This window comes from Chroicocephalus ridibundus, chromosome 2 (assembly GCF_963924245.1).
Source record: "Chroicocephalus ridibundus chromosome 2, bChrRid1.1, whole genome shotgun sequence".
NCBI lineage: Eukaryota > Metazoa > Chordata > Aves > Charadriiformes > Laridae > Chroicocephalus > Chroicocephalus ridibundus.
Window position 1 is genome coordinate 19044366 of NC_086285.1, and position 12681 is coordinate 19057046.

At 37.7% G+C, this 12681-nt stretch overlaps 1 protein-coding gene across 1 annotated transcript in view; it reads right to left on the bottom strand.

The window, feature by feature from the left end:
- Positions 1 to 12681, bottom strand: part of MYO3A (myosin IIIA) — a 121176-nt gene that overhangs the window by 44346 nt on the left and 64149 nt on the right. Inside the window, exons 11-19 of the mRNA XM_063324623.1 lie at positions 11620 to 11736; positions 10376 to 10480; positions 10208 to 10291; positions 9231 to 9433; positions 6830 to 6928; positions 6612 to 6726; positions 3195 to 3321; positions 1998 to 2208; positions 411 to 558 (exon numbers count right to left, since the gene is read on the bottom strand). Coding sequence (XP_063180693.1) covers positions 411 to 558; positions 1998 to 2208; positions 3195 to 3321; positions 6612 to 6726; positions 6830 to 6928; positions 9231 to 9433; positions 10208 to 10291; positions 10376 to 10480; positions 11620 to 11736 — 1209 coding nt within the window. The remainder of the gene's footprint in view (positions 1 to 410; positions 559 to 1997; positions 2209 to 3194; positions 3322 to 6611; positions 6727 to 6829; positions 6929 to 9230; positions 9434 to 10207; positions 10292 to 10375; positions 10481 to 11619; positions 11737 to 12681) is intronic.

Genomic DNA, 12681 nt, shown 5'->3' on the forward strand with positions numbered 1-12681 from the left:
AATTGCAAGATTTTCTGGTTTTAATAATGGAATTTCAGTGTTCATTAAGCTTCTTAGTAAGCTATTATGAACACTGCACTTTAAAAATTACACTACCACTCATTTATTTTATTGTAGAATCATTCATTACATCACTCAAGTTACTCCTCAAGAAAAACAACACTGCATTTGCATCAAACTGATTATCACTGTGTTATGTTGCTTAGATACTGTAAATTTCAAGTTTAATGCATTTTATGTAGGCATTTTACTAGCAAATAGCAAGCACTGCTTACAAATACATACTCAGAAAACATTTGTTATAATTTGCAATTTGCAACCTATTATGGAGAAGGAACAGTGTAGTTTCTCGACACAAGGTTTTATATGTTCAGCAATATTAAACCTTTATCAAAATATTCAACACATACCTGTTCCCAGGCAAAGACATGTTGATTGAAGTAGAACTGAATTTGTTCATTGGCAATGTTGATACAGAGTTGTTCAAAAGAGTTTTTTTTGAAATTCTCAAAGCCAAAGATATCAAGAATTCCAATGTTCAAACCATCATCGTTTCCACTGCAAAGATTAAATAAACTTTCTATTGTTGCATCTTTATTTTACAGTGACTAGCTTCATTATTATTTCACAAAAGGAAATAATGGGCCAAATCTTTACGCCACTTAAACAGAATAATGTTTGCTAAACCAGCTATCTCTTAAATTTTTGTTTGAAATAGAATAAATGCACATAAATTCAAAGATGACTGTATTTGCAGACCAGATACACTGAATCACATAATGACCGAGTCAACTGATAAGTGTATAGAGGACTTAAATTTATATTTTTAAACTAGTATTTGCTAGTTAATATTCTATTGTAAAAAACTGACTGCACTACAGGAACAACATGGAGTTCTTTTTGTTTCTCTTGTCATAAAACAGGCTTTACTCACCAGCATCTTGAAATCAAAGACTGCTGTCATTAAATATGATTCCTTCACATTATTTACTCACAACAATTACAACTGCTTATTTTAACGTGAAAATCAAAAGAATGTATAGCTAGACCTTTTATGCATCAAAATAACTATTTTAAGTATTGGAGCGTGGTATGAATTTAAATTACCAATTAAGTTCCAGAGAAGTAGTACTAGTAAAAACTTCAGTTTGAAATTTTAGCTTAGGCATTCTGAGAGATATGTGGTCATTTCTGCAGCTGGAAAAAAGCTCTAATATTTGTATTTATCTGCAGAAACAAAAAATTAAGAGGATATAATTTTATATCAAACTGAAGTTGACATTAGCATTTTTTCCTAGTTAAATTAAAAAGACTAAACCACATTCTACCTATAAAAACCCTTTGAGGAGGTATCTGTAACCACTTGTTTTTTTCCCCCATAAAAAGCGTAGGAAATCAGATCTGAATAACCAGCCTCAAGATACTCATGAACAGAACTTGAACCCCTTTGAGAAGCCCATCTCAAAAACGGAAGCGTTTCATTGTGGAGGAATCAAAGGTATTTATTGATTTTGACCTGCATTTGGTGACTGTCTTATCTGTCTGGAAATTACATTTTTAGTGAATAAACTGCTGAAATTTGTCTGCCCCATTCTTTCCCAAAGCTAATTACAAGAAAAATAGGAAATACAAATTATTTTACTACCACAAAAACAAAGCAGACTTCTGGTTTTGGGTTGGTTTTTTTTGTATAGTGAACATTTCAGGTCAAATTTTCTCCCTCCTCACCAGAACAATAAGTATACAATTTCCAAAGGGCTCTGTAACAAGCAGTGCTGCATGCACTTTATCCTATCACTTACTTATTAAAAGTTCTGTTTATTGCTGCCCTGCTGTAACCAAATATTTGAAAATTCACTATGAATAGGATAAAACAGTCTTTTTTAACATGGTGGTGTCATAAACAAAAAGATAGCAGAGAAAAGTAGATAAGAACCCTAGTAGATGGTGTTATTCCCACAGAAAATCTCTCTTTATTCTGGAAAAGCGTCTTTTACCTTAAATGTTTGTCAGGTTTGAGTAAAGTGTTGATGCGATTGACTATCCAGCTAAAAAGGCGCCCGTACAGTGCTTTTGCCATGGCATCTCTGACGTCAGTGGCTTTCTCCACAGTGTTGGGACGAATAATTGTTTCTCCTCGAGTCACTACACAGTGAGAGGTGAGGGCCTCTTGCAGTTCATCTGCCTGAATACACAGCAAGGACGCACCTAGGAAGGAAGGTCACAGGCACAGCTCAGAGGCAGTCTTTGGAAGGAAAAATAGGCATTTTTGCAATCAAGGCTGCAAGAGCAACGTATTATGAATAAGGGCCAAATAAAAGTCTTGAGCTATGACTAATGAGGGTGTTCACACCAAACAGCTGTCAGTATCTAATTTAGTCACCAGCCTTCCTAGCTTCCACTGCAGTCAATGAGTAAGTGATTCAAAGCAGAGGCATTTAGGTTCTAAATGGCTTTATCAAGAAGGCTATTTCTCCAAACCGTCTGTGGAGAAATGCTAGGGAACCTAAGTGTCAATGTCAGGAGTCTGTAAGTTGAGAGGTGTGAATATCCTTCTTGGTTATAATCCATCCATATAAGTCACTGCTGTCCTCCTTTTGCTCCAAAAAAGGCGGCTTCTTTCCCAGTATATTTCTATCTATGGCAGGAAAACGTGTAAGAAGATAGCACGAAGACTCCATTATCTCCCCAGCTGTAATTACTGAGAGACCATCAGCTTCCTTGAGAATCTTTGCCCCTTTCCCTCCTCTGCCTCCCTGCAGCCTATAATGTAAGGTATCCCTTGCAAAGAATTAGTGAGCCATATTTCAACAGGCACATATGGGGAACAAGTAATGAGTATCTGAGAGAGAAACTGTGGAAAAAACTATTCAAAGTGGTAATGATGTTCTCCATCAAATGTTCAAATAACCTTGGAAAAATTCCAAAGATTTTCTTTTCAGGCATCTGCAGTATTAGTCATGTTTCCTGAATGCCAGTGAACTGGTTAGTCAAATAAGGTGCATGACATAGACAATTTTTTCTTGTGCTATTTGAATTCAGGTGCGCTTGGAATTAATCTATCTCCAGCATTTAATTTTTCTTGCAAAATTTCCACGTGAATACAGTTTTCACTGATAACTCTCTTGCAATAAAAGGAATTTGCTATCAAAACACTAAATGAAAACAATCTTAAATCAAGAAAAAACACTCACAATTCTCAAGGGCTACTGGATTGGAAATGTTGCTCTTGTCAATCATATGTTCAGACACCACTGCAGAAAATTCAATGTTACCCACATTTAAAATGGCAGCCAGGACACTGTACACGCTTCCAAGTTCCTGCAAAGTATATTAAAAAAGATACAACACTTAATAGCCAGACAGATTTGTCACTTTGGTTTGTGTGATGGGCATGGACGGGTATTGTTTTCTAAGCCGGGAACAATCACTGCCTCTCTCTTGTCTGCCACACGCCCACGACTTTTAGGAATACTTTTCTCAGCATAGTCTTTCAAGTGTAAGACACCCAAAGAGTGCAAGACAAACTAGAGCCTAATCTCTCTTCTATACTTGTCTACAGGACAGGACTGACATGGAGTAGGGGAAGCACAAAACAGTGGTGAGCGTAATCCTCTTACACAGGAGGAATTCAGAGGTTATTTATATCCATGCTTCACTGCGTCTGCAGGCATAACCCTGTCTAAAAATGTAATAACTAGATCAACAAAAATATAAAAACATCTGCATCTGCGTTACAAAGGTCTGCAACAGCTCCCACCATCGTCATCATAAAAGGTTTCACCGGGAGAAGAATGAGACGTCATATCTCTGATTTGGCAAAGCACTTTACCCTTCAAACTGTCACATAGGAACTGTGTATTCACCAAGGCACTTTGGTATGGACTTTATTTAAATATATTTAAATTTCAAAGTATTTAGTAGGTTCTGAAGGGGATTCTGTCTTGAAAAAGGGCTAATATTAGTCTTGACAGTGAAGGGATATATACAGTTAATGATTTTAAGTACTTATATATGACAAATAAAATCCTATTTGCAATTAATGAAATAACGCTTTCATTGCAGGTTTGACTTGGATTTAAACGGCAAATTTTCATCTGAACTGTGAAGGTTTATCAGTATACTTGATCGTCCCTCAGGATTTCCTACTCAGAAGTGCTGAGGTGCTCCTGTAAAACAAACTAGTTTTTAATCTGGAATCTGTGATACGATGTATTCTGAGGCAGGCAGCAACAGTATATTTTATAAATAGCAGTTTTAGAAGTTTTATAGTAGTTTTATAAGAAGCAGTTTTGTAATGATACACTTCTCATAATTGCGCAGCATTTTATCCCTGCTATTCAATAGTTTGCTGGTATCATGTCAGGCATCATTTACTCAGATAAAGTTCTTAATTGCTCTAGAATACTTGATCTTGTTTCCAACACTTTCAGAAGTTAATCTAGCAGTTAATAAATTAATTATTCCAGTGACAGCAAGACAAACTAGATAAGCTTAATCTAAAAAATTATGCTCAGAATAACTGGTGCGCAGTTTACCTAGGTTTTAAGCAATCATTTTCATGTTAAGCTTAGGGATGCAGATGAAATGCAAAGAAATGGATAGCTTAACTTCTGCCATTATGCTGTACAGAATGTATAGCTGCTGACATTTTGGTGCCCTTTTCCAGTGTATTTAAAATCTGGCTTGATCTGTCTCATACAGCATGATTATTGTTCACCTCGGGCAGTTCTTTCCTATTAATTTTGCCATGGAGCCTGAAATAAAGCAGTGTGATTTTCAGACAGGGAGTATGGACAGTAGTTACTATTAAAGCCTGCCAGTCAGTTCAAAACATATTTCAAAGAAATAAAGCCTTGTTTAGGTCTCAGTTTTAATTGGAGTGGACAAGATATTCTGTCCAAGGTTTTCTGCCAATAAAACATGGAACATGCTTATACAGAACCTCCTCTGTGCACTGCAATAAATGTCAAAGCTTAAGGCTGCATTACTAAAAACCGAACTTAGAAAAGGAACTCATTGTCCTACAGTATCTTTTTCTCACTGAAAATAAATTGTCTCTACACATGTACCCTATATCAGAACCTCAGTGGGGGAAGAAGACTCCTTTGGTCCTTCACTCTTGCAAACAGCCGCAGAGAGGCTCATTCACCCCGTGGAGAATGTATGACAGGCTAACGTGGATGGGCCTCACATGGAACCACAGTAAGACTGCCTGTGGTACTCAACCTGCTTTTGAAACTGTGGGAGTTCTACAGGTAGATAATTCTTCACAGATTCAGCTCACAGTGGCTTGCTGAGTTAATCAAGTGAAGATGCACGCTAGAAGTGCACAATGCAGCCAGTGACCTAGTTCTAACTGGATCTTCAATATGGTCTTCTCTTTTGAATGATCAGGATTACTGTTTCCATCCATCAAAGTGAACAAAAGAACTGGGAACAAAACCAGACTTGCTTCTTTTTGTGATATAAATTAGGACTTATCAAGGTCTCCGGTGCTGTGACAAAACTGCTATCAGTGCTGAACTGTGCATATCCTTCCACGCTGCTTCTGGAAAGCTGAAAGTAGAGGTGTGAAAGGATGTGATGGTGCAGGTGTGATATTACTAAGTGCAGCTGTGAATAAGCATGTAGAGGCGAAAGAGACCGTGAACTCCACTGCTACTACGACTTAATGCAAAATGAATATGAAGAAACAGAATAGGCGAATAAATTTTTCCTGCTGGCTATTCAAATATTTACATTGAGGGAAGCCAAAATATTTAACTGAAGTGAGTAATTTTCTGTGAAAAGCTACTTACAACATGCAGTTTTGTCAAAGAAATTAAAACATACACCCATTCTGCAGCACTAGTGCTGTATTTCACAGATACGGTATGGATCATCTACTATCATTTGTGATAAAGTCAGTGGTAAACTACAGCTGTGATGCACCACTTCTTCTAAGAAGAGAGAACTAGGGTGCAGGATGGGGTTTCCTTCCCTTGCATCCTACTTTATAAATCCAGAGGCCTGTTTTTATTTTAATTATATGAAAGACAGCCTGAGGAGTGGGGTTTAATGGCCAGCAGAGCAATGATATGAGATCATAAAGAAAGAATGGGTTCAGTTAATGTTTAGTGATGAGATTCACTCCAAAGGGATGTAAAAACTTCATTCGACTTTGCCCCTGTGCAAATGTATTGAGTTCATCAAAACTCAGATCAACTCAATGAATTTTTAGAACTCTCACTCTGGACTTCATCTTAAAGCAGAGATGAGGCTCATATTCACAGGCCTAAAATTATGGGCTAATAAATAGTTACAACATCATATTCTATGCATTTAATTTGCGTAAGTCTTTTTTTCCCAATTACTCAGCTGTGCTTGTGTTCACTGATTTCAAAGTCTTGTTGACTAATACCATTTTATTACTTTATCAATGCCTTGAAACATTAAAAATTTAAACGTGGTAATATAACAGTAAGTTGACCATGCAATATCTTAAAACATAAACACACTACTGCTGAAGGAAGAAAATAACAAGGGAGATTATCTGAATGCTTTAGTAAGTTTTTCCTGATTAAGGTAGCCATTAAAGATCACCAAAAAAAAGGGTTATCAGCACTCACCTCCAGTGTAAAACCTATGACTTTGAAGCACTGTTCAATTAATTCAAACTGAGACTTATAAAAGCTATTGTTCATGAAATCTTGCACTATTCTGAAATGATCATTTTGCAGATATCTGAAAGAGTTGATGGATACAGAGTTAGAATGTAAATGAGGCTGAGAATTCAACTACACTGCATTTCTTAGTAATCAATTTATGTAAAAATAAACTGCATTACCTGGGAGGTCTATATTCTGGCAGTTTATAATGTGCCAGTTTTTTCTTTTCCGCCAGACCAGCATAAATATAATAAAAAATATGGAAATTTTTCTCTCCTCTGAAACAACAGAAACAACAAACTGGTTTACTAATGTAACTACATTACATTTACTGATGACATACTTGCTATTATTAAATGTTGTTTTAATAACAGGCAAGGTTCATGCAAACTGAGAGAGGACTCTGAAAGAAGCTTTATTACACAAGTTCCTGTGAAGTGAACACCCTTTCTGTGCTGCTGTGTGTTTGTCCTGAAGCTGCCAGGGCGGCTGCTCGATGCTACAAGCAGCTAAACGCTGCTCTGCCTTTGATGCAGTCGGTAGATGCTGGGTGAGATCTTGCGCGTTGCTCACCCACCCACAGTAAATGGGCTGCTTAACTCCAGTTATTTTAAAAAATCTTCTGACCGTGGGAGAGCTATACACTCTTGATTCACTGAATCCAGTGTGTTTGCTGTGTCCTTTAGCCCTGAACCTAAAAAGCACATAAGCAGACATTCAGCAAAGAACCTGATGACTTGGCATGCTTTGCTGAGAAGTTAGGTGCACAAACCCAGGACAGAAAGTTTAGTTGCACATCCGAGCTTCCTGTGCACCTTATAAGGAACAACTGAATGCTTAGGTGGAAATTTGCAACCACCACTGAACCTTGCGATGGCCAAATCAGTCACCATGAAATGGCAAAAAGGAATTGTGTTCAAATCCCAGATTTCTGCATGAGCTGAGGCGTGTGTCTCAGAAGCACCTTCTGTGAAATGGGGTGAGAGCTCAGTGCACTCCTCTCTGCGTGGGGGTGCCAAGATCAGAGTCCAGTGCCAACTTAGTTCACACATTTTACTGTGGACAGTCAGCAGTAGAAAACAAGACCAATTTACAGAGTAGGAGCAGATCCTTTATCTTCCCCCTCAGTGTCTTAACCATTAGGTTGCATAGCCGTGCCTTGCACGCCCTCTGAAACCTCACTGCGTCCTGATGGTTTCTTGCAAAGGTAGGGGGACCTGCGGGTTCAAAATCTCTTGGTTTGAAGTGGGTCTGGAACTTAGGTCTGCCATTTTCTGGGTAACCAGTCATAGGATTTCTGCAAAACGTCAGTCTTAGCTCTCCATGTGAGTTTGGGAGTCATGTTCTCCCAGAAGAGCAGAAGAGGCTGCCCTTGCAATGCGGGTGCTATGTCACTATGGCACAGCCATATTGACCAGCCACACAGAGACCTCAGTGAAGAGAAGAACACGCCTGACACAAACAGTTTCAGGCGCGTTCTGGAAGTTCATGCCTCAAAATTTAACCTCCTAGAGTGGCTCTTATGCTAAACACTTTGGTGGCATTTTCTTGTGAATTCAGACATATAAACATCTACCTAAACAGCACTGGAGGCACGTAAAGGCTTTGCTGACTTCTTGTGTCATTATGTGGCTAAATATAAATACAAACTGACAGCCACAGAACAAACCCATGAAAAGTTATGAAAAAATGTGCTATTTTAAGGAAAAATCTGATTTTATTCTGAAAAAGCAGTTTCTGTGTTTATGTTCAATTGGGGAAAAAAACACCATGTCATAAAATTGCCTCTAACTTTAAATTGGTTATTGAAATATTCCAAGTGATACTTAGATGTTCTTCATACCACAAACTGACAACAGACAACAACGTCATGCAGAACTACAAAAAGTAAAAATGAATAAGACATAAGCGGGGGAAAAATTTAAATTAGTGACAACATCCCTTGCCTCAAACTCTGGTTTTGATATTGTTATTATGGCAGAAATAGAGTTGCCAAAATATTTGTTATCTGGATGTGCTATATATTAGGCTGGAAAATATATGTCAATAATTTAAATAAATTGGAAATGCCATTTAATTTTTTGTCATTTTATATTATGAGATACACATGACAGAGATGGATCTGTTCTGCATTTCGTCCATAACCCTTCATAAACAAATCCTACTAGATGCTCCAAAATGGAAAATGAGCACTTTGTAAACAAACAAAAAAAGTGCTACAATACCAGAGGAAACGTAGAGGGATCAACTACAAGTGATATACTTAACATGATACTGCAAAATTCCGCAAAGACATTTATAACTGAACTATTAGAAAGTTTTAAATTCTTCACGCATTCTGATACACTTTATATATCACATGTGCATTTTTATGACATTTGTTTAAATAACCCAGGAGGCAATGAAAAAAAGATCAGTAGTTTTTGGCTACCTTACAAATTTATAAGCTATTCATATACGATTTATAAGAAAAAATCCCAGTACTTTATTCATCTTCATGTTTTGATCCAACATAATTTTCTGCATTGTAGGCCTACTCTGTAACCCACAAATTAGGTCATGTATAATTTTTATACTTACACTGCCTGGTGGACAACTCTGGATTTTTCAAGGAGATACTCTGAAATCTGAGCTCCTACTACAGTGCCACCACAAGTGAATTTCATTTCCAAATATTTTCCAAATCTGCTTGAGTTATCATTGATGATAGTGCCTGCATTCCCAAATGCTTCTACGAGATTATTCACCTGGAGGATCTTCTCCTGTAAAGTCCTGTTATTAGCCTGGATATGAAAAAATATATTGCTTAAAATTATCAGTAATCCTTGAAATGCATTCATTCTTAAGCATTTTTTTCCTCTTCTAGTTGGTATTGTGAAGCGTGACACCAACGGGGCAGCCATTCCCATGTGAATCATATGGGAAAGAAGGCACGTATATATCATGAAACCTATCAGAATATAGCAATCTGCAGAACTGATGGCTGGCTGGAAGAGATAACACACATAATGATAACAACAACACCAGAACTAATCAATTTCTGTGGTCCACCACTCTGAGCTGGCCGGCCTGCTTTTAGGATCCTTGTTAGCATCTGCTTACTGCTGCGCAGCACCACACCAATAGATCAGTTTGCTTGCATCTCACCTGGGACATGCAAAAATGGCATTTTATTTAGACAAATACAGTGGTCACTTCCCAGAATGACCTTGCTGCACTGACAGCAATCTGGTTGTGGAAGGAGGTGAAAAGTTAGAAGAGGATTTTATTTAGTACAGTTTGGGTGATTTGAAGACAATTAAACAAAGGACAGACTGAGTCACAGCCCTCACTGCAGCGGGCACTTCCTTGCAGAATCCCCAAAATATTTTCAAGTGACCCCAGTTCAGGAGGGAGGAAGGGGTAGACAGATCAGCATCACATTCCAATCTGACCTTGCAAAAATTCTTTGGAAAATGTATTACAGTCTCAGCCCCCTACCAATGCCCTGTCCGCAGGTTCAGTCGACTGGGCCTAAAATAGCGAAGCCTGAGAGAGGCATCCCCTTGGAAACATACCTTGCCCAGGACAGTGAGCTGCTGAACCAGAAGATGGGCACTTTGTGTCTTGCCAGCTCCACTTTCTCCAGAAATAACGATGCACTGCAGAGAACAAGAGCGTGAATCCAAGCTCATGACATATCTCTCAGCCTAGCAAAGGATATAATTAAGACACCTCATCTTTACCTGATCAGAGTTGTATGTCACCATGGACTGATAACCTATGTCAGCAACTGCAAAAATATGAGGAGGGTTGGCAGTCCTTTTCGCTCCAATATACAGTTTGGAATGCTAAGCATAAGAAAAATGAAAACATTATCAGTGTCCCTTAACAATTTTTTTTAATCAGAGTTTAGTTTTATTTTCAGATTAGTGTACAGCATGCTGAGGTTACCAGCAGTGATGTTTTCTGAGTGAGCTGTTAGTGCACTCACTATACCATGAATCTGTATATACTTAGTGCTATAAGAATTGCTAAAAAAAATGAAGCCCAATTTTGTATGGTGTCAGCCCTGATTATGCTATAAAACTCAAATTATTAGAAGAAAATTTAATGTTGCCAGACATCAAGGAACAACTTATAATTTCATTTTATTTGTACTTCACATCCTCTTAGTATTTCTGCATGATATTGATATCAAAACTTAAGATCTTTTCTGTACCTGTAGTATCTGATAATTAATAATGCCAAATTATTGTATGACCAGACTTTCATATCTGTCCCCTTTTTTAGAATGGGGAGGCGAATTCACATATGTTAAAATTTTACAGGGTTGCTTTGTGAATTGTTTGATCAATTTAATAGCTATGGCTTCCCCAGCTCTCTTGGGAGGAAATACCCCCAGCTTCTACCTCCATCCATTCACAGAAGTTCTCCATGGGAAGTGGAGGAGAAGAAATGCCCCCTCCCATAAAGAGGGGTAAGACTCACCTGAATAAATGCACTTATCTGTACAGATGCTACTTCTGAACTAGCTGCTATGAGCAGCTAGCGCCTTTACACTTCATGGGGTTCTAGTCAACAAATATCATAAAATTTAGCACAATTTATCTCATCCTAGAATGAATGTTGAAAGTCACTAGAAGAATAACAACCTCAAAAATCTTATTTCTATCCACTGATTAAAATGGATGACTTGCTCAGATATAGCTGTTTGCACTTTAGACATGATATAGACATGATCTACACTATAGACATAAAGGTATCAGAAATTAAAATTTTAGAGTCTTTAATTTCCATGTTGAAATTCAGCACATGATAAGGATGTGTGTTAACATGGACTTGAAGGGATAACTGCATTGGTAATTCTGTTTTTCAGAGTGAACTGAAGTAAATCCCAAGAATGGTCTTACTTTATACTTAACACAAATATTCATATTTTAACGGAAATCAGAGCTAGTTTAAAAGAACCAAACCTAGATTTTCATACCTGTGAAGAATAAATATCTATGTTCCGAAATGGATTGACAGCGATGAGAATGTCCCCAACGTACGTGTAGATCTGATCCTTGGCATAACCCTTCTGCAACTGCTCTGTTACTGTATTCTGATGAAGAAAGAATAGGAACATGGAATCACATGGTGAAAAAAAAGAATATTAGGACAATGCATAAAATATTTATATAGTACAATGACTGAGGATAGAGAGGGAAGGTATTAATAGTCAGGAATGCAGCTGATCACGATTGAAAGTGGGTAACACTTTCAAACATACTGGCATTGCTAATTTCTTGCATCCAAACTCACAATATATACTTATAAATCCCCACGTGGCTGTAGAAAAATGAGTTAATAAGTCCTGCTTTAATTCAATTAATCAAAGGTTTCCATGAGACAGTCTTGTCTTCATTTCTAACTCTACAGCTTCATGTAACTCATCAAGCAAGAGCCATACGCTTGAATTCATAACTGCCATTACAGCTGCCCTAACATTACTCTCAGTTATGATAAAACACAGATGTTCAACTGTTTGGATCCTATTAATGTAAACAATCAGGCACCTTTCTATATTAACAACCAGTCTCTCCTGTGATTGTTCTTTGCTGCTGCAGAGCCAGTTCTCCCTGAACCAAGAAAAAAGAAGGGCTCGTTAATGGCACACCCGATTTCCTGACATAATTTCCCTCAGCTTCTTCTGCATACAGAGCTGGGTACATAAAGTGCCTGGTTAGTTTTCCAACCAAAACAGGACATAGAGCTGGATGAAGAAATTCAACCCAGCCTTGAGACTATTATGAGGTATATGTGAAGATATTTAGGCTCTATTCCCACTGGAATAGAATGACCGGCAGTAAAGGACTACAGAAGGAATTGCTTTCCCTCCACATCCATCTGTTCCCAGTGTTGCACACTGTGTTCTGGTGAATGCACTTAAAACCTGAATTCTCAACAGCTGAGGAGGTTACATTTCCTTTACAGGAAAACATTCGGAGAAAACTTTGGTTTTCCATTACCTTGATATACTCTTTCCTTTCTGGTTTTGACTAGCAGT